At 50.4% G+C, this 22,100-nt stretch overlaps 2 protein-coding genes across 2 annotated transcripts; one reads left to right on the forward strand and one right to left on the reverse strand.

The window, feature by feature from the left end:
* Nucleotides 1-294: 294 nt before the first annotated feature.
* LOC135999659 (olfactory receptor 14A16-like) lies at nt 295-1,266 on the reverse strand. Its single transcript, XM_065653217.1, has one exon. The coding sequence runs from the start codon at nt 1,264-1,266 to the stop codon at nt 295-297; it is 972 nt and encodes a 323-aa protein (XP_065509289.1).
* Nucleotides 1,267-12,274: 11,008 nt separating this feature from the next.
* Nucleotides 12,275-13,177, forward strand: LOC135999612 (olfactory receptor 14A16-like). The gene has a single exon (XM_065653176.1). It carries the CDS (start codon nt 12,275-12,277, stop codon nt 13,175-13,177), a length of 903 nt encoding a protein of 300 aa, XP_065509248.1.
* The last annotated feature ends 8,923 nt before the right edge of the window (nt 13,178-22,100 follow it).

Consider the following 22,100-nt stretch of genomic DNA (forward strand, 5'->3'; position numbering starts at 1 on the left):
GGCTGCTGTTCCCTGTCAGTGCTGCGATGAGAGAGCTCTTCTCCCTTCCACCCATGTACACAGGAACTCTCCCTGCAGCTCCAAAAAGGTCTTCGAGAAAGGATTTCAACAGAAAAAAAATTGCTGAAGAGCTCTTTATTTTGATTAAATACAGAGAGCATGATTCCTCATTGACACAGCCACTCAGTGAGCAAACAAAAGCAGGCAATAAATTACAAAGGGAATTCAAATATTATAATAAAAAAACACACCTAGAGACAAAAAATACTGCAGACAGGTTGAACCTGCAATGAGTTAGACTACAACTCTTATGTAGGAGAAGATAGAGACAGTGTCTAGCTTCAGAAGTAATCCAGTCATCAGTTTCCACAGGGCATCCTTGAGATCCTGGTTCCTCATGCTGTAGATGAGGGGGTTCACTGTTGGAGGCAGCACCGAGTACAGAACGGCCATCACCAGGTCCAGTGAACGGGAAGAGATGGAGGGGGGCTTCAGGTAGGCAAGCATGACGGTACCAATAAACAGGGAGACCACGGCAAGATGAGGGAGGCATGTGGAAAAGGCTTTGTGCCGTCCCTGCTCAGAGGGGATCCTCAGCACAGCCCTGAAGATCTGCACATAGGACAGCACAATGAACACAAAACAGCCAAATGCTACTAATACGCTAACCACAAGTACCACAGCTTCCCTGAGATAAGAGTATGAACAGGAGAGCTTGAGGATCTGTGGGATTTCACAGAAGAACTGATCCACAGCATTGCCCTTGCACAGTGGTAGTGAAAATGTATTGGCCGTGTGCAGCAGAGCATAGAGAAGCCCAGTGGCCCAGGCAGCTGCTGCCATATGGACACAAGCTCTGCTGCCCAGGAGGGTCTCGTAATGCAGGGGTTTGCAGATGGCAACGTAGCGGTCATAGGACATGACTATGAGGAGAGAATATTCTGCTGTACCACAGAAAAAGAGAAAAAAAACCTGTGCAGCACATCCTATGTAGGAGATGGACCTGACGTCCCAGAGGAAATTGGCCATGGATTTGGGGAGAGTGGTAGAGATGACACCCAGGTCGAGGAGGGAGAGGTTGAGGAGGAAGAAGTACATGGGGGTGTGGAGGTGCTGGTCACAGGCTATGGTGCTGATGATGAGGCCGTTGCCCAGGAGGGCAGCCAGGTAGATGCCCAGGAAGAGCCAGAAGTGCAAGAGCTGCAGCTCCCGTGTGTCTGTGAATGGCAGGAGGAGGAACTGGGTGATGGAGCTGCTGTTGGACATTTGCTGTCTCTTGGTGTGGGCACTGTCATAGGAGGAAAGAAAAGTGAGAGGATAGGGGAGACTTTCCTGAACAAAATCAAAGCCATTTCTCATACATGCCCACCTTGCTCCACACCCCCTTGTCCTTTTCCAGACCTTCCTTCAGCTCCGTGGCTGAGCCCTGGGTGGTGCTGGCTGGAGGTGCCATGAGGAGCAGGACCTGTGCCCGCTGGCTGCCCAGGAGTCAGCCCTGCTCTGCAGCAGGGGGGTCATGGGAACGGGGGCAGGGGCCAGTCCTGGGGTTCAGCTGTGTCAGATGGAACCACTCCTGTTGCAGAAGGGCCTGTGATAAGGCTCTCCCAGTGATAAGGAACCAGGATGGCACAAAGCAGTTTGAGAGGTTTGGCTTTTTAGAGCTTCCTGTAATTGCCTTGGAGAGTGTTCTTGTATCTCAGAAACCCTCAGCATTTCTGCTGCACTCAGGTAGAACAGAGAAAGTTCTGCAAGACAAGAAATGTCTGTGTGTCAATGCAGAGTGAGGGCAGCTGCTCTGTCCCTCTGTCTTGCTCCAGCTGCCCTGGGCTGGCACCTTCCTGAGAGGGAGGCTGATCACACTGCCATGTTACCCTGAACAGCCACCAGGCCCTGCTGAGAGCAGACGTACCCACATCAGACCACGACATGTCTCATCCTTTCCTAAGGTCTCAGCACCCCACTTCTGGCCCAGGACACACACGGCTCATTTCACAAGCCCAACAACATTTTCTCCGTTGCAGCAACTCTGTGCTTCTCCGTGGGGCTTAAGATATCACTAAGGTGATATAGCACAGGTTTGCATCCTGATGGGGAGCTCACAGCTTGGAAGGAAAACCTCAAGGACATAAAGAAGTGTTGTAATGATGGCGTTTGATTAAGGGAGACTCAGCTCGCTGCCCAGACCCGCAGACTGCGTTGCCCACACCCCACATGTCAGAGGAAAGCTGGGACAGGTGTTCCCATGGACACACCTGCAGGAAAGGACCCACAAGATCAGGCTGTGACTCTGCAGCTGAAACTCCCATCCCCAGAGAGCCTGACAACAAGAACCAGATCACAACAACCGTGACCCAGAGCAGTGGAGCAAGAAGGAAACTGCGGTGAGGGTGGGTGTGAGAGAGGCCAGGGCAGAGGCAGCCGGGCACTCAGACAGCGTCACCCTTCCCCAGCATTGATCTTGTCCTTGAGGCATCTGCTTGCCAAAATGCTGGGGGTGATCTAAAGCTGTGAGCAGCCCTGACACACACAGCACCCTCTCCACAGCAGGACCCTGCCCTATCAGATATTGCTCATTCCCCCAACAGCTTCTCCCCACAGCACCGTGGGGATCTCCCCGGGCAGGCTGAGTGCTGACCCTGGCAGGCGGCAGAGTCCCTGCACTGGCACAGCCCTGGGGTGCAGGGACCCTGCTCTGCAGGACAGCCCTGGGCACCCCTGGGTGCTCACCCAGATGCACATCTCTACAACCATCCCTGGGAGAAGGCAGCCGTCATGTGCTGTCCCCCTGATGGTGCAGCAGGGAAGCTCTGAAGCACGTCCTCCTCAATATTAGAGACACTGAGAGACTCCTCCTGAAAAGTCTCATAAACTGTTAGAGGTACCAGCTTAGGAGATCTTTCCAGGAACTGCAGCTGCATTGCCCTGGAGCCAGAGACTTACCATGCTAAGGGCTGTGAAGATTTTTCTCCAAGTGAGCGAGAGCTCTGTCCTCCCACCCCAGATTGTCTATAAACTTTCTCTGCCTGGCTCCATCCCCTCGGTGCTGCAGACAGAGCCTTCAGCCCTGCTGCGCTTTGCAGAGGAGCTGCTCCTGGGCAGAGCTGTCTCTCTGCAGCGCTGCCGCTTGCCATGAGCTCCCTCTGTCCCAGGAGCCCAGCCCAGCTCAGCAGCACAGGAGCAGCCCAAGGTGGCACTTTCTCTGTCTGCTCTGGGCTCCCTTGTGGTGTTCCTGGGGCTCCAGGGGAGCATCCCATGAAACACTGTGAAGTAATCAGTGATGTTTCTTCTCTTACCTCTAAAGAGACAGTTCCTTCCTGTAGTAGTATTTTTCATATTAGAATTTGCGCATGACAGTCATCTTTTCTTGACCCATCATTAGACAGGACACCAGCAAAGATCTAAATTCTCCAAGCTAGAGGGAAGAATATCTCCAGTTGAATGAATTTAGGTATTTTATTCTGTGTTTGTAGCCCTTGGGCTAGAAAGACATTCAGCAATCTTTTGGCCATGTCATGCCTCTGCTCTGAAGCAAATCCTTTGCTCACATGGGCTCTTGGACACTTGGTACCAGGTTTCCTTGTGGCGGTCAGAGGTTTCCTGGTGCCACAGCTGGGGTGGTTCAGCCCAGATGTGAGGCAATGGCCTCAGCCAGGGACCTGACTGGGGGAGCTGGAGCTGTCAGTGTTGCAGACAGAGCTGTGACATGGATGGAATAAACTGCCAAGGCAGGGTGGCAGAAGTTAGTTCATCTGGTCTTCAAGGACAGCAGCCTCCAAGCACAGCAACAGTCCAGATCAAAACTCAGTCTAGACCTGTAAGGACATTCAAGGGCCCCATAATGAGCTGTTCCTACTTCAGGAACAGTTAAAGGAGAAACAAAGACACTGGGTGGCCACTGATGAAATTAATAAGGGAGAGAAGTGATATTGTCTGTGTCTCTTATCTTCCATCTTCAACAGCATGTTCTCCCAGGCCACTGTGACATGAGACAGGAATCTGGAGGAGAACAACCAGCAGTGGATGGGGATCAAGTCAGGGGTCACTGGAACTAACACAGTCCTGACCAGTCTATGGGACAGGAGGGGCAGCATCCCAGGAGCTGAGACAGCAGGACGATGTCACAGGGAGGCCACTCTCCACCATCTCTGAAAGCTCATGGAGACTGGGGGGACTCCCTGACCACTGGCAGCTCTCACACATTGTGTGCACTTTTCAAAAATGGCCAACAGATGAGCAGGGGAACTCAAAACTGTGCACCAGAGCATGTCCACGGGGACCCCATTTCTGGGTGTCTGAAAGAGAAGGTGATGGGGTTTACCCAGGGTAGGTTGTGCCTGTCCATCCTCTTTGCTTTCTGTGAGGAAAGGACAGGATTGTTGGTTGCGGGGAGAACACTGATGGTCTGTTACCTGGAAGTCAGGAAGACATTCATCATCATCCCCTGCAATATTAGAGTGTCCAAGTTAGGATATTATGGTCTGTGTCAGTGTGTAAGTCGATGGGTAAAAAGCAATCTGGACGGTTGGGCTCGGAAAGGTGCTATAGGAAGGGAGAAACTTTGCAGTCATGAGGACAGTCAAGCACTGGAAGCTGTTTCCCAGGCATGTGCACTCACTCTGTCCCAGAAAGTGTCCAAGATGTGTTTGGATAAAGCCCTGAGTCATCTGGTCTGACCCTCCTTTGCGCAGGAGGTTGGTCAAGACACCTCCCAAGCTCCCTTTGAGCCTGGATGATGCTGTCCTTCCTTCCCCTTTGTATTTTCAATTTAGGGAGAGCTCTCAAGTTCTCCCTGACCACAGAAATAATTCACGTGAGGTGCAGGGCTGCTTTACAAGTACCCGAAGCATGCCGGACCACAACTTTTGCATCCCTTTTCACTTGCCCCAACCCAGGGTCTCCTTTTTTTTGCTCTCCTCATGCCCAACTCGTTCATCCTTTTAGAGCAGGTTGCTCAAGAGGTGTCAGCATCCATGTACGGAGTCTGCACATCAGCCAGACATCAAAGTCACCATCAAGAGTCTTTTACCCCAGGAAGGGGAAAACTTCCAATGCAGGCACCAAACCAGTGCCCAACCTGCCTGGAGAGCCAGGACAGTTGTGCCACACAACAGCAGCCTCTGAGGGAAGATGCACGTGATGGGAATTGAAATGGTTTCAACCCAAATCATGGAATCATAGAATCATAGGATCATAGAATCATTTAGGCTGGAAAAGACCCTTAAGAACATGGAGTCCAATCGTAAATCAAACACTGCCAAGGCCACCACTAAACCATATCCCTAAGCAACACATCTCCACATCTTTTAAATACTTCCAGGGATGGAAGATAAAATTCTGACCTGGCAGGACACCATTAAGTGCAGTTAGACATAAGATACTTGTCATGCCTGAGAGTTCAGACCTCATTGGCAGAATGTCTCAGAACCCCTCAGTGAGGAGGGCAGGGTGTTGGGGAGATGGGAGCACGTTTCGGTTTCCTAGATCCCAGGACAGAGCCCAAACCATCCTTCCTGTCAACTCTCCCATCCAATTTCTTGAGATGCAAAGCTGGTGGGCCTTCTGTGGATAATCATGTTAAAGGTGTGAATAATCCTTCAAGTGTTTGTGTAATTTGTCTAGGCATGTCAGTTTTTCAAGAAAAAAAAGTTTAACATGCTTATATTTAAATATCTGTAAAAAAGTACTCTGCATCTGTGGTAGCCCCTCTGGCAATGGCAATTCAATAGGTATTTCCACTATAAGGCTTCATACCTCATCCACAAGTACACATCTAAGTGGTTCAGATGAAGGCTGGTCTGGCAAAAGTCACCCTTTGTGTCCCCAGGTGCACGGACACTGCTCATGTGCCTCTGCAGAGAGGGGCAGAAGCTGGATCCCCTTCTCAGGACAAACTCCTTCCAGGAGAGACACAGCAATGGGGGTAACTCATCAGGTCTTTACAGCATTTCACTCAGCATCAGTTTTGACATCTTGGGTGCTTTTCTGTGACTACCCTTTCTGCACCAATGATCATTAAAAGACAACCGTTTAGTAAGCCATGGTCATAAAGGGGCTGTTAGGACAAGAAAGCTCACCATGAACTCTGGAGAGAGCGAGGAAGATTCTAATAAGCAGCAGGAAGAACCAAGAAGCTCAAGGTCTCTTCTGGAGAGCGGGAGGCCCTGAGCAGCAGAGATTGGCCATGTGTAGGTGTGGGAGAGGGTCAGGGCATGTCAGGGAGAAGCAATGAGATGGCTGATGGTTTAGTGAACCCTTACAGCCATGTCTGAGCCCAGAAATGGAAAGCAGCTGATGAGTGCAGGTGGAGGAGGAATAGCAGGAAGATTTTCCTGGGAATATGGAAGGAAGAAAGGCCTCTCTTGAGCTAATCATATATGGTAGTGACATTGCCATCTTGTGGGCATGGCTGTGCCTGGGAGATGGGGAATGGCTGCTGCTGGGGTGGCTGTGCTCAGTCATGGCCCATGAGCTGACCTTGCTCTGCTCCTCTCTTACACTGCCCACACTTGGATGGACCTCAGGAAACATCCATGAACCTGGTGGATGCATGAACTTCCTGGAGTAATAGGGTATGGATCCAAATAGAGGATCCAAGCAAGTTTGGGAATGGGACATTGAGGTGATTGGCGACCATTGCCAGGTGTATGAAAGAAGCTGGATGAGATGAGAGGAACTCGCAGGCATTTCCAACTCCACAGAAGACGAGAGCCTTGCAGTTAAAGCAACAGCACTTGACATAAAACCTATCCCCAAAACACAAAACACCTACACTGACCACAGGCAAATCCCTGAAAAACATTTGAGAAATACTTACCAAGCCCCAGGGGTCAGGGCTCAGCCATTCTGGTGATAAACAAGCATCGAGGGCTGACATGGCATCAGAGCCACCTCCACTTTGCTCTCACCACCTGTAACCAGTGTCTCCAAGTCTTTCCTTCACCAGCCTCCAGGAACACGGACCTCAACTGCTTGTTTCCTTCACAGCTGTGCCAGTGCTGGCCTTTCATGGGGTCCCAAACGCCCTCAGAAACTTGAGTTCTACTTCTGCCTTTCACTTCATCAGAGGTTTGTTCATTCTTTCAGTAGGTGCAGTTCAGGATCATGGCAGCAGAGGGCTCATTAACATCCAAAATGCCCTTACAAGCCAAGGCTCTGTGCATAATTTTCCTAGAGGCTTCAAGCCTGGTGTTAATGATTACGGAGATTTCAGGAATAGCCAAACAGAGAGCATTTCCATAATAAATAGCAATACATCAGTACTTCTTCTATTGCCTTCCCCTGTCTCCCTCCTCTCCATTTCCAGAAGAGGCGATATCTTATTGATCTGGAGCATTTTCTGATGAAGACAAAACAATATGTGTAGGAAAGTGGGTGCCTGATGCACCACTTGAGTGAGGAGACATGCCAGGACAGCTCAAGACGAATCACACTCCTCTTGACCAAAAGGCTGTCCTGCAAGGCTTCTCAGATTTCCTGAGCTCCTTCACCCATCAGACAGACTTCCATGTCACCACCTCTATCGGCTGCTGTCTCCTAGTATGTCAAAGTCTTCTTCTCTGGAGTACACCAGCCTGTGCTCTGCTGCTGCACTTCCTCCCTCCCCTCTGGTGCCTGGCACCCCACAGTTTCCTGGTCACCACAGCCAAGGTGGACACTGATGTTCACATCCCTCACCAGCTCTTCCTTGTTTCCCAGTGCCAGATCCAGGTGAGCATCACCCTTGTTGGCCCACCAGGTAGACATTTTAAGAAGTCAGCCCAAGATCCTTTAGACTGTTGGTATCCACAGGTTTGCCTGGCCAGTGAATGTCAGAGGGATTTCAGTTCCCCATAGGAACCTGCTCATTGACTGGAGACTTCCTCAGCTTGCTGACAGAAGATCTTTTCCATCTCTTCTCCATGATCCAGTAGTTTGTAACACCCAACATGATGTCACCCTGTGCTGGATTTACATGGCGAAGTCTTGGAACTGGGGGTGAGTGTGGGTGTGCTACAGTTGTCACTTCTCTGAGAAGACAACAGCAGATTGACCCATGTCAGACAGAGCCGATTTCAGTTGGCTCCAAGATGGACCCGCTCCTTGCCAAATCTGAGCCACTCAGTGATGCTGGCAGCACCTCTGTGATATTGTATTTGAGAAAGGGTAAAAAATGCTACACAACAGCAGGTGGGAGAGAGAAGGGAGGAAATGTGAGTGGAAAAATGCTGCAGACACCAAGGTCATATCCCACAGGACCCAAGTAGGTCCCTCAGCAGGCCAAAGCCTGCTCTCCTGAAATCCTGCTCTTTGCCTTGTTATCATCTTCCAGAAGCCTCAACTCCACTTTCTCATCCCTGACTGTTACATCCCTGACCAACTCTTTCTGGTTTGTAAGTGTCAAGTACCACAGGGCACCTCACCTCACTGACTCCTCAGTCACCCGTGTCGGGAAGATGTTGTCAATGAGCTCCAAAACCCTCTGGATGGGTGGTACCTTGCAGATATTGGGATATCTTAGGTCTGCAACAAGGACAGGGTCTGGAAACATGAGGCTTCTTTCACTTGTTTGAAGGATCAGTGAGCGTGTAGCTGATGTTCACCTACCACAAAACTGCCCTTGTTGTTCTGCCCTCTCATGCTGACTCCTCAATGTTCAGCTGACATTGTCTGTCCCCAGGTAGAACTCCAAGCATTCCTGCGGCTCACCCACATGAAGGGAGACTTCCCCTCTAAGTCCAGGCCTCCGGCATGATGAGCACGAGACCCCCAGGACTCCACTGTTTCTCCAGGAGAGGCTATTTGTAGCACCCTCATGTTCTTTTCTTGGGAGAGGCAACCTTATCAGGATAAGTGATCTGTATACAAACATTGAGAACTGAGCAAACAGACCTTGAGAAACTTTGGGATTCACTGATCAGAAAGCTCTGAATCTTGATAAGAAGAAGTGACCAGATCTGTATCAGGGCAGGAGAATAACCCCACCCACCAGGACAGACCAGGACCTGACATGCTGAGCAGTGACCCTGAGGAGAAGGGCCTGGGCACTACAAGGGCCGCCACACAAGCCCGTGCTGCACGCTCACCATGAACAAGGCAGCTGCACACGGGGCTGCATGAGGAGGAGCGTGGGGACCCAGACACCTGGAGTTCTCATCCCATTCGCTTCAGCACTGGTGTGACCCCACACACACGGGTGTGTGCCAGTGTGCGGCTCCCAGTTTGGAGAAGCAGGGAGGAACTGGAGAGTGCAGGGCTCTGCCAAGGCAGGGGTCAGGACCTTGTGCACATGGTGTGGGATGCTGAGGGACCTGGGCTGCTCTGGCCCAGCAGCGCTGGGGAGGCTGCAGCAGTGTAGGAGTAGCCTGAGAGTGCTGGAAGGGTGGTTTCAGAGATGGTGGAGGTTTTCTTCATAGTGGGAAACAGAATAGGAATGAAATAATGGCACAAAGTGCAGCCAGGGAGGACCAGGCTGGACATGAGGAGAAAGGAATGTGAGTGGAAGGGCAGTGCTGTGGTGGAGCAGGTCACCCAGAGGAGTCTGCGTCAGCCCAAGGCTTTGTGCTTCAAGGAACAGCTGGGGAGGACGGAGAGATCTCAGCAAAGGAAGGAAGATGCTCAGACAAGAGCAAGGTGGGGCAGCAGGGGGGATGTCTCCAGCCTGCAGGGAAAGAGGTGCAGGTGATGCCACAGCACGGGACAGGCTGTCGTGGAGATGATCAAGGGATGTAAAAAGGCTGAAAGCCCCCAACAGACATGATCTCTTTCTCCCCTTAGCAATGGCTGTTGTCTCCACCTCTAGTGTCTGTGAGGAGACACCTTGTCCTTACAGCACAGGGGCCTCATGGCCTCCTTGTCCCCAGCCAGGAACCTGGGAGGTGTGGGACCATAGTCCTGCCCTTGGCCTTGCACAGCCCCACATCACAGTGTCCCAGGAAGAGCCCTGGGCAATGTGGGAGGGACAGGATCTGATTTCCCAGGGTCTGGGGGTCAGGGATTGGCCCTTTGGTTAATGAAACACATCCAGGTGTACTCAGCTTCAGAGCCACCTGTACTTTGCTTTTAGTGACTTGTCATCTCTGGCTCCAGTTTTCTGCTCTACCTAACCCTGGGGATGGTTTCTCAGTAGTGTCCCTCAGTGGGACCCATTAACATTACAAGAAACTTTGGAGTTTGAATCTGACTTTGACTACTTGAGAAGTTTCTTCAATTCCTCTCAGGCTGTGAGGCTCATGGACTCAGCACCAAAGCCACCAGAGGGGTCATTAAAGTGCCTGGGGCTGCTCCTGTGCTGCTGAGCTGGGCTGGGCTCCTGGGACAGAGGGAGCTCATGGCAAGCGGCAGCGCTGCAGAGAGACAGCTCTGCCCAGGAGCAGCTCCTCTGCAAAGCGCAGCAGGGCTGAGGGCTCTGCCTGGGGATCTCAGGGAGACGAGCAAGGCAGAGAGAGATTAAAGGTGGTCAGGATGGGGAGGATGACTGAGAGCTCACTGGAGGAGAACTCTTTGCAGCCCTTGACATGGTAAGGCTCTGGGTGCTGCAATGCAGCTGTAGCTCCTGGAGGCATCTCCTAAAACTAGAACAGCCACAGCTTTTCGTATCTGTCTGGAGGGGGCTCTTGTCAGGCAATGTTGGACAGACGTGAAGCTTGGGGAGCACCCAGGGGTGCCCAGGGCTGTCCTGCAGAGCAGGGTCCCTGCACCCCAGGGCTGTGCCGGGGCAGGGACTCTGCCGCCTGCCAGGGTCAGCGCTCAGCCTGCCCGGGGAGATCCCCACGGTGCTGTGGGGAGAAGCTGTGTGGGGAAGCAGCAACCTCTGGCTGGGCAGGGTCGTGCTATAAAGTGGGTGCTGTGTGTGTCAGGGCTGCTTACAGCTCCAGATCACTTTATAACATGCTCAGGAGGCTTTTAAAGAAGCACAGCAAGAGAAGGGCTCTGTGAAAGGGAAGGATCCTATTCTATCATACTCTGGGTTGTCTATGTGGCCAATGGCACAGGGAAATTAACATCTCAGTTCAGAAGAAGGCACTGAAATTCCAAATCTGTTACTCTTAGCAGTGAATAAACCTGTGAGTATCAGAAATCAACACACCCTGGCTTACAGACAGCATCAGGATGACTTTTCCATGCTCATTATTGTTGGTCTGATGTTCCCATCAGAGCCGGCCCACACAGAGCTGCCCCTGGGCAGTGCCCGGCTGCTGGGAGGGGTCTGCAGGGCAGAGCTGAGCACACAGCGGCTGGGATGGGGTCTGTGACACTGACAGGAGGAGACCTGGGCACAGAGACACAGCTGCAGGCAGGGACAGCTCCAGGCAGCAGAGCAGGGGCTGTTCAGGAGCTCTTTTGCTCCTGCTCTGCAGGTGGCTGCTGGGGGTTGTCTGCTGGGCAATGATCGGACTGTCCCTTTAGCACATCCCATCTCCAGGAGCCCTGACTCTGCTCTGCCTGTCCTGCTGGGCTCACCAGCTGCCCCCAGAAAGGCCCAGCTCTGCTGTAGGATGCCAGGAGTGCTGAGCCTTTCCTTGGGGTCCGCACTCTCCTGCCAGAGTCCTTTGCTTCTCTGGGTGAGGGGTCGTGTCCTGCTCTCTCCAGCACATCTCCACCTCTGGGCTGGGATAGAGAAGAGTTTGCAGATCTGCCCTTTCAAGCAGGGCTCTCCTTCTCCAGTGTGAGTCCAGTTGTTTGGATTAATTAGATTAATTTGTTTCTGAAGTGATTTTCAAGGCAGCACAAACTGAAGCACAGACAGATGAGTAAAATCCTGATGGAGACTTCTGCTGTCTGACTCAATAAAGCACCAGAGAGCGCTGAGCCTTTTTGCCTCTCCTGTCTCTAGCTTCATCACATTTTCAATCACAAAAATTAGGATTTCTACCCCTAAAAAAACAGCACTCACCTGAAGTGGTGATGGAAAACAAAAAAAAAAACCAGATAAAATATTTATAAAAATATGGAAATTGTCTCCTTTGCAGCCCAAGCCCTTGATAGCCATGAGGACAGATATTAAACTATTTCATTGAAGGTGGATTACATCTGCCATTCCTTGTGAATGTCAGAGCTGTCACAAACCAGGTCCCACGTCCCTGCTGCAGCAGAGCAAAGCTGGCTGCTGGGCAGCACACGGGCAGAGGTCCTGCTCCTCACAGCACACTCAGCCAGCACACAACAGAGAAACGAAATGCATTTCTATTGGGGTGATATCTATAAAAAATGATGCGGCTTTGCTAAGAGGAGTTTGTCCTAATTTTAAGTTGGTTTTTTTTGTTTTGAACAGAGTCCACATTCCAAGAAACAGCAAATGTCCAACAGCAGCTCCATCACCCAGTTCCTCCTCCTGCCGTTCACAGACACACGGGAGCTGCAGCTCTTGCACTTCTGGCTCTTCCTGGGCATCTACCTGGCTGCCCTCCTGGGCAACGGCCTCATCATCACCACCATAGCCTGTGACCAGCACCTCCACACCCCCATGTACTTCTTCCTGCTCAACCTCTCGCTCCTTGACCTGGGCTGCATCTCCACCACTGTCCCCAAATCCATGGCAAATTCTTTATGGGACACCAGGGTTATTTCCTACACAGGATGTGCTGCACAGCTCTTTTCGTTTACCTTCTTGATAGTAGCAGAGTATTCTATGCTCACCATCATGTCCTATGACCGCTACGTTGCCATCTGCAAACCCCTGCACTACGGGACCCTCCTGGGCAGCAGAGCTTGTGTCCACATGGCAGCAGCTGCCTGGGCCACTGGGTTTCTCTATGCTCTGCTGCACACGGCCAATACATTTTCACTGCCACTGTGCAAGGGCAATGCTGTGGACCAGTTCTTCTGTGAAATCCCCCAGATCCTCAAGCTTTCCTGCTCAAACTCCTACCTCAGGGAAGCTGGGCTTCTTGTGGTTGGTGTCTTTTTAGCTTTCATCTGTTTTATTTTCATTCTTTTCTCCTATGTGCAGATCTTGAGGGCTGTGCTGAGGATCCCCTCTGAGCAGGGTCGGCACAAAGCCTTTTCCACCTGCCTCCCTCACCTGGCCGTGGTCTCTCTTTTCATCAGCACTGGCATTTTCGCCTACCTGAAACCCCCCTCCATCTCATCCCCTTCACTGGACCTGGTCGTGTCTGTTCTGTACTCAGTGCTGCCTCCAGCAGCGAACCCCCTCATCTACAGCATGAGGAACCAGGAGCTCCAGGATTCAGTGTGGTAATTGATAACTGCACTTTTTCAATAAGAAACAGCAACAAACTCTCACCTTCTGCATAGCAGTTATAGGCTAACTCATTACATTCAATGTGTTTCTTGTTGTTGTGGTTGTGTTTTGTCATAATGTTGTCATTCCTTTCCTAATTCACTGTCTGCCTTTTTTTCTGACCAAGTGTCTATGGAAATGAGGAGCCATTTTCTCTCTGTTTTTAAAAAGAATAAAGGGCTCTGCAGTGTTTTTCTTTTTGTTTTATTTTTAAGGCCTTTTTGGAGCTGCAATGACAGTTTCTTTCTGCATTAGTGGAGGGGAGCAGAGTCCCAGCCTGGCAGCACTAACAGGGAGCAGTAGCCCTTAGCCTTCCAGAGCTGTTCTCGTTCCACTCCCACACTCTCCTTCTCATCCCTTGTGTTGGTGCAAGGCCTGAGTGCTCTGGCAGCTTGGTCACCGTCCTGCTGTGTGTCAGTCCTGTGAGCGCAGGCAGGGACAGGCAATGGGCACTGCTGTGACAGAGCTGTCCTCAGAACAGCCTTTCCAGAAAGAACGGTCATCTCCTCAGGGCAGCGCATGATGGTTTATATCTTCTTGCAAAATCTATCTCAAGCATATGCCTACAAAAGTGGCCCACAGATGAAACACCATTATGCAGCTGCACAGTGTGTGTGTGCAGGGCTGGGCACACAGCAGTGTCCTCTCACAGCCAGGCCTCCTGCCAGAGACCTGCAGGACCAGCAGAGCAGGGGCTGGGCTGTGCCCGTGTGCACTGGACACCCCTTGGGAAGGAGCCTCAGGTCAATCATCATGCACTGGCCCCTCACAACCACCTTTTCCAGCACTGGCCTCTCACCCACAGAGGTTGTTCTTCCCTCCATGGATGGACACTGAAGGAGTAGTTCAGCAGTTCGTGTTTGCTTTGTACAGATGAATTGTGAGCATGCACATCATGTACTTGAGGTGACATGAACCCGAGTGATCACAAACACCATCAACTATTCCTTAGGGTTCCATGAAGGCCTGTGGGACAGACAAGATCTTGAGGTCACTTGGTGTTGGAAGTAACATCCCATTGTTAACTGCCGGAATGCAGCACTGGGATGTGCTTCCTTCAAGCGAGCTCCTTGTGTCCATTCTTCCTGCCATGGGACAAGTCAGATGAGTGCAGAGCAGGGTGACACACCACAGGGCTCAGGTGTCTCCTGCCCTTTGGGAGTGGCAACAGGAGGCCAGAGGGACTCTGTGACACCTGGCTCTTTGTGTAAAAGGGACAGACTCTGTCTCTGAGCATCCCTGGGTGCATAAGGAGTCCATGAGGCCAGCTCAGATGTTGACACCTGACAGAATCCTGACATTTCTGTGTTTGACTACGGGAACAAACCCCATTTGACCAGTGAGATTCATCTCAGCTGCCTTGGACACACTCATTGCACGTGTTCTTGTCTGCTACGTCACCCTTCCCATGATTCCGGATTGTGCTCTCAAAAGTGCCATAGAAACCAGAATGGTTCTGGGGTCCTTAGAAATCACACACCTCAAACCCATCTTCAAGAAGAGCAGGAATAGGAACTGGGAGAGTTACAGCCTGGTCACCCTACCTCCCTCCCTGGGAAAGGGATGGGACATGTCCTCCTACACCCATTTCCTGGAATGTGAAGGCGAAGGAAGGGATTGCGGAACCCAAATGGACAGGGGAAAGAAAGGCATGTTGTGTACAGGGTGCTTGCAAGGCCTCAGCCATGGTGTCCTTCTGGACAGAGTGGTACTGATGGGGCTCAAGAAGTGGATGCTGGGAGGGATGCTGAACCATTAAGCCCAAATATCATGAGTGGTACAAAGTCCTCCATGCAACCAGTTGTGAGTGTCATCTCTCAGTGACTGGCACTTGGGCCAACAGTGTTGAACATCTTTATTTTCCCCCCTCTAAGATGTAACAGAGTGCACTTTCATTGCCTTTGAGGATGGTGCAAACCTGGGTGGAGGCCTTGAGCAACCTCACTTGGTTGACCCCGCCCTGAGCAGGAGGGTGAGACAAGATGAGTGAGACAAGGGCTCTCTTCAAACCTGAGTTATTCTCTGATTTGAAAGATTTTTTGCCTTGGAGAGGTTTCTGGAGAGAGAATAGGTAGAAGAATAGTAGAAAAAAAAAGAAAGGCAAAAGGGGAGATATAGAAGGTGTTAACAGAAATACAGCAGTTCCAGAGAAGAGTGCTTTTCATGCACATTGTTAGTAGGAAATATATTTGAGGAATTTGAACAAGGTGAGGAAGCCAGATGGGTGTCTACAGCCTGCAGGGAAAGAGGGGCAGGTGTAGGACTGCGTAGAACATGCTTCAGTCTTGGTCAGGTCCTGGCGGCTAAGGAGGGAGATGGATGGGTGCTGGTATTATGAGGTCAGTTGTGTCTCAGAATCTCATAATCCAGTCAGAAGCGTGTGGCTGTGTCGGGGACAGTGAGATCAGTTCTGTCTCTGGAGGTGACAGGCCAGCAGCAGGGACATGGCTGGGAAAGAACCTCTGCCAAGGTACCCACAGGTCTTATCCAGGAAGAAGCCTTGGAGATGCGTTGTCATGTCCATCCCACCTGAGAAAATGACGGGACAGCAGCAGGAACATGGTTGTGCCTGACAGAGAAGCTGAAAGGCCAACAGCAGTCACGGGATTTAGAAGATCGTGGTGAAGTTACTTCTCTCTGGTCAGGTAAAAGACCACAAGAAGCCTAACAGGTTGGGTTCCCTGCATGAAGGGCAGTTTCTTAGATGGTCGTGCTCTCCTTGGAAGTGGGAAGAAGCAGGGAAGAGTCAGAAAGTGCAGCTTCGAAGGTGAGGACTGGATATCAGGAGGAAGAAATGTGACTGGAAGGGCAGGGCTGTGGTGCAAGAGGTCACGCAGAGGGAGCTGGAGCAGCCCATGGCTTTGTGTTCCAAAGAACAGCCAGTGAGGGTGCAGACACATCAGTGAAGGGACAGAAATGCTGGGGTGAGAGCAGGTGGGGAAGCGAGATGGGTGTCTGCAGCCTGCAGGGAAAGAAGGGCAGGTGTAGGACCGTTTAGAACAGCCTGTGATGGAGATGGCAAAGGGAGCTGGGAAGGCTGGAAGGGACCAACAGAACCCAGGTCTCTGTCCCCTTGGCCATGGCAGTTGTCTGTGCCACTGAGGCCTAGGAGAAGACATGTTGTCCTCATGGCACTGGGGCCTTGTTCCCTCCTTGCAGCCCGATGGGGAAGCTGGAAGTTGTTGTACCAGTGCTGTCCTTCTCTCGACCTTGCACACCCACATCCCACGCTCCCAGGAAGAGCCCTGAGCCGTGTGTGAGGGACAGGGTCCCCCTTCCCATTGCCTGGAGGTCATGGCTTCTCCTTTCTGCTTCAGAAAGCAAGCCAAGGGGTTTCTCAGCATCAGAGCTGAAGAAAAGACTAAAAGGAGACCTCATGGTGGCTACAGCTTCCTCACAAGGGGAGAAGGACGGGTAGGTACTGGTCTCTTGCATCTGGTGACCAATGAGAGAACCCAAGGGAATGGAAGATAGATGTGCCAGGGGAGATTTCGATTCGACATGAGGAAAAGGTTCTTCAGCCAGGGTGTTCTGGAGAACTGGAACAGGCTCCCCAGGGAGGTGTCATGGCCCCAAGCCTGACAGTGTTCAAGAAGAGACTGGACAACGTCCTCAGACACATGGTGTGAACTGTGGGGTTGTGCTGTGCAGGGACAGGAACTGGACTCAATGATCCTGGTGAGTCTGTTCCAACTCCGGACATTCTAGGATTCTATGAAACACTAGGTCAAAAGTCCATGTTTTCATTGTACAGATGAGTTGTAAACATACACATCATGTCCATGTCCACTGTGTGCATGCGGTGAGATGAACCCAAGTGAGCACAAATGCTATCATCTTTTCCTTGGGATAGTGTTTAAGGGGTCTCTTCCAACCTGCATTATAGTAGGATTCCATGAATCTTTTCCTTGGAGAGCTCTTTCAAGACAGAATAGACAGAGAAAGAAGAAGAAAAAAAAAAAGAGGCAGAAGCAGAGATATAAAATGCAACAGTGTAAATACAGCAGCTCCTCTGAGGAACGTTTCTCCACTCAAACCCTTGATAGGAAATCTATTAGATGAATTTGATGAAAGCAGCTTAGTTTTATCTGCTCACACACTGGACCACAAGGAGGGTGATGGCTGGGTACGATGCCATGTGCTCAGCTGTGTCTCAGGAACTCATAGTCCAGTAGGAAGCCAATGGCTGTGGAGGGGACTGCGAGGTCACTTGTGCCTCTGCAGGGGATAGATCAACAGCAGGAACATGGCTGGGAAAGGGACTGTGAGGTTACACATGTGAGACGAGCAATCGGGCCCAATCAGCATGATTTATGAAAGGCAAGTCCCACTTGACCAACCTGATCTCCTTCTATGTCAAGGTGACCGGCTTAGCAGATGAGGGAAAGTCTGTCGTGGGGGAGTGAATCTGCCACACAGGCTGTGGATGTTATGTACTTAGACTTGAGTAAAGCCTTTGACACTGTATCCCACAGCATCTCCTGGAGAAGCTGCAGCTCATGGCCTGGATGGTGTATCTGCGATGGATAAAGAACTGGCTGGAGGGCTGGGCCAACAGAGTTGTGGTGAACGGAGCCAAATCCAGTTGTGACCGGTCATGAGTGGTGTTCCCCAGGGCTCAGTACTGGGGCCAGTTTAATCTCTTTATCAATGGTCTGGATGAGGGCATCGAGCGCACCCTCAGTATGTTTGCAGATGACACCAGGTTGGGTGGGAGTGTTGATCTGCTGGAGGGTAGGAAGGCTCTACGGACCGATATGGAGCTGCTGGTTCATTGGGCTGAGGTCAATTGTCTGAGGTGTAACAAGGCCAAGTGCCAGGGCCTGCACTTGGGTCATAACAACCCCATGCAAGACTACAGGCTTGAGGAAGTGTGGCTGGAAAGCTGCCTGGTGGAAAAAGACCTGGGGGTGTTGATTGACAGCGACTGAACACGAGCCAGCATGTGCCCAGGTGGCCAAAAAGGCCAATAGCCTCTTGGCTTGTATCAGGAATAGTGTAATAGGCACAACCGGGGCAGTGATCATCCGCTTGTACTCAGCGCTGGTGAGGCCAGAAGTTGAATCCTCGGTTCAGTTTTGGGCCCCTCACTTTAGGAAAGACCCTGAGGTGCTGGAGTGAGTGCAGAGGAGGGGACAAGGCTGTTGAGAGCCTGGAGCACAAGTCTTCTGAGGAGCAGCTGAGGGACCTGGGGGTGTTTAGCCTGGAGAACAGGAGGCTGAGGGGAGACCTTTCGCTCTCTACAACTATCTGAAAAGAGGTTGTAGCATGAAGAGTGTTGGTGTTCTTCTAAGTAGCACGTGATAGCATGAGAGGAAATGGCCTCAGGTTGTGCCAGAGAAGGTTCAGAATTGGTATTAGGAAGCATTTTTTCATGGAAAAGGTTGTGAAGCAGTGGAACAGGCTGCCCAGGGAGTGCTTGAGTCACCATTCTCTGTTCCATAGCAGAGCTTCTAGGAGGATCTGTTTCATGTTCTTCCCAGGCACAGGTAAGAGGCTGACAGGTCAGTAGTTTTCAGGGTCCTCCTTTCTACAGCAGAGGAGAGAAACACTGCCACCCTCAAAGGGTAGTGCTGTGGTACAAGAAATCATCCAGAAGGAGCGTGAGATCAGTCCACCACCTTGTGTTTCGAGGAACAGAGCATGAGATTGGAGACACATCAGTCAATGTATGGAAACTCCAGGGTGAGAGCAGGGGGAGAAAGCGAGTTGGGTGTCTACGGACTGCAGGGAAAGAGAAGCAGCCATGGGACAGTGTAGGACAACCTGTGGTGGAGATGGCAAAGGGCACTGGCAAGGCTGGAAGTCACCAAGAGAACACAAGTCTTTGTCCCCTTGGCTATGGCAATCATCATGTTGTCCTCAGGCACTGGGGCACCTCATGGCCTCCTTGCACACCCCCAGGAAGGCTGGGAACTGTCACACCATTGTCCTTCACTCAGCATCACACAGCCCACATCCCCCTGCCCCAGGAAGAGCCCTGAGCAATGGGTGAGGGACAGGATCTGCCTTCCCAGGGGCTGGGGGTCAGGCCTTGGCCTCTCTGCTTCATCCAACAAAACCAGGCTTTTCTCAGCACCTCAGCTGCCTGCACATGACCCTTTGTTTATCTGCCATCATGGCCTCCAATTGTCTGCTCTAACGAGTCCCTGGGGAGGCTTTGCTGGTACTTGCCCTCAGTGGAACTCATTAATACTTCAAGGTACTCAGTACTTTTTTCTTCTGACTTTGACTTCTGGCAAGGTTTGTGCAATCTCCTCTCAGCACCTCAGTGAGTTTCAAGGACTCAGCACCAAATGCACCATGGAGCTCATTACACAGAAGAAAGCTCTAAGAAACCATGTCTCTTCTTGTGAATTCCTTCCAGTCTGTTACAGTGAATTAGAGAGGTCACTACTGTAGCTATGGAGAGTGATTTCAAAAATCTTCTAATAAAAATGACTTTTTTTTTTGGTTTCAGGGTATAGTTTAATTTTTTTTTTAGTGTGGAGAAGAGGTGATTGCAGCATTATCTGATATTGATCCAGGGTCTCTCCTAAGGAGGTCTGGGCTGGTTGGAGAAGGTCTGACACTTGAGGCCTGACACTGTGTGGACAACCTTGCTCCTCACCTCCCCAACCCCATCAGTTCTCTCATTGGCCACCTGGCACTTGCATCCCTTTTCCTTACCCCAGACTTCTCCACTGCAGGCTGCAGCTGGATGTTCCAGCTCCTTTGCACCAGCTCCCACCTGCTCTCCTTGGAGACCTGGCTGCACACAGGCAAAGAGGGACTTTTCTTTCCTTTTGAACAAACAAAATAAAACTGATAAGATTCATGATTAAAAGAAAGCACACTCCTCAACTGTATGCCAAGGACAAACTGCCACCAATGAGATTCACCATTCACAAGGCATAACCATGAGAAAATATTTTAGGCAGAAATGAATTACAAAATAAACACAATAAAAGAGTTGGCTAAAGACAGAATTAGACAGACTACCGAAAGACAAGGAAGCTTTTACCTCCTTGAAGCTGAAAGCAGCAACTGGATTGTTGACAAGAGTCCGAGTGACCAAAGAGTAAGAGGAAGGGAAATCCAGAGAGCAATCGCAAGTGCTTGTGTGCAGATCAGCTGCTGGAAATGGGACTTCAGACATGGTCAGTTTAGTTAGGGCAGGAAAAAATACATAAAAGATGAGGGAGATCGAATGCACAGCCTAAGACAGAGAGTGCTGAGAAGGGAAATCTTGTGTAAGATCAAAAATTCTCCTCTAGCTATTAATGCACATCCCGAAAAGTCTCATTTTGATGTCATGGGAAAAAACTGACATTTAAAGTATTCAAAACAAAGAAAAATAATTATAACACTAACAATGTTTGATGCTTAAAGTTGCAAGAAGACATTTCCTTCACTCTACATCTTTCATTTCGTTTCTTTTTCCCTCCATTTTTAAAAATTGTTCTCTAGATTTCGATCCTACCAAAGCCTACAGCATTAAGAGAGATAATCCTTGTATCTTGCACAGAGTGAAAGGCACCAAAAACTCCACTGCCCTGGACTGTCAATGCCCCTTTTTACCCTTGGCACAGAGTGAGTCATGCTCAAATCTCTTGGCCACTCTTACCTGATGGAGGAAAGAAGGAGAAAAAGGTTAATTGAACTGTTCTTTTTTAAGATGGCCATGTTGGCAGTGATCTCAACAGACCTGTGTTATCTGTCTTTCTATGTGATCATAAGGAAAAATATGTATTTATGTGTTGGTAAATATATAGTAAAATATATAAGTGTTGCCAGTTACTCAGCAAAATACATTTCCTACCAGCATTCTCAAAGGAAGAGTCTTTCTTCTGAGGAATTGCTGTCTCCCAAGCCTCTGTGACTGGAGGCAGGAATCTGGAGCAGAACAACCAGCAGTGGATGGGGGTCAAGTCAGGGGTCACTGGAACTAACACTCACTCTGTCCCAGAAAGTGACCAAAATGTGTTTGGATAAAGCTCTGAGTAATCTGGTCTGATCCTGCTTTGAGCAGGAGGTTGGACAAGACACCTTCTGAGGACCTATCCAGTCTGGATGACGCTGTCCTTCCTTTCCCTTCAGGGTTTCTATTAAGAGAGCACTCTCAGGTTCTCTCTGATTACAGAAATCATTCACATGAGGCACAGGGCTGCTTTACAAGTAACCAGAAACAGTCCTGACCACAACTTTTGCATCCCTTTTCATTTGCCCCAACCCAGCTGCTTCTTTTTTTCTGTGCTAATACCCTTCCAGAAAGAACCGGCCACCTTGTTAATCCTTTCAGAGCAGGCTGTTCAACAGCTGTCAACGTCCACGTACAGATTCTGCACATCAGCCAGGCATAAAGGCACCATTACAGAAATGGAGACGAGGAACTCGACCAGCTCCTTGAACCCAGGAATCAACACGCCTTGTCTCCTGAGATTCCCAGGAACACCTAAAGTTTAAGAACACAGAAGCATGAGTCCTCGCTGAGTATCTCGGCTCATCTCCTGACCCATGTGGTGCTTCAGACTGTGAAGAGAATCAAAAGCAACTTTTTGACTGGGGTAGTTGATTTTAAACGCTGTCACACAGGGCAGATGAAGGGAGATCAGAACTCCAATCTCTGCTGCACTAAGAGGCTTGATACCCCATCCATACGTACATATCTCTGTGGTTCAGATAAAGGGTGGTCTTGCAAAAGTCACCCTTTGTGTCCCCAAGTGCATGGACACTGCTCATGTTCCTCTCCAGAGAGTGGCAGAGGCTGGATCACTTTCTCAGGAGAAACTCCTTGCTGGAAAGGCACAGCTATGGAGGTGGCTCAACAAGGTTTTATTGCATTTCACTCAGCATCAGATTTGATATATTTGGTACTTTTCTGGGATAACACCTGCACGGA

The sequence above is a fragment of the Caloenas nicobarica genome, chromosome 29 (genome assembly GCF_036013445.1).
Source record: "Caloenas nicobarica isolate bCalNic1 chromosome 29, bCalNic1.hap1, whole genome shotgun sequence".
In the NCBI taxonomy this organism is placed as follows: domain Eukaryota; kingdom Metazoa; phylum Chordata; class Aves; order Columbiformes; family Columbidae; genus Caloenas; species Caloenas nicobarica.

What these genes read in the sequence shown, in the direction of transcription:
- LOC135999659 (XM_065653217.1), bottom strand. Translation starts at nt 1,266, where the DNA reads ATGTCCAACAGCAGCTCCATCACCCAGTTCCTCCTCCTGCCATTCACA.
- LOC135999612 (XM_065653176.1), top strand. Translation starts at nt 12,275, where the DNA reads ATGTCCAACAGCAGCTCCATCACCCAGTTCCTCCTCCTGCCGTTCACA.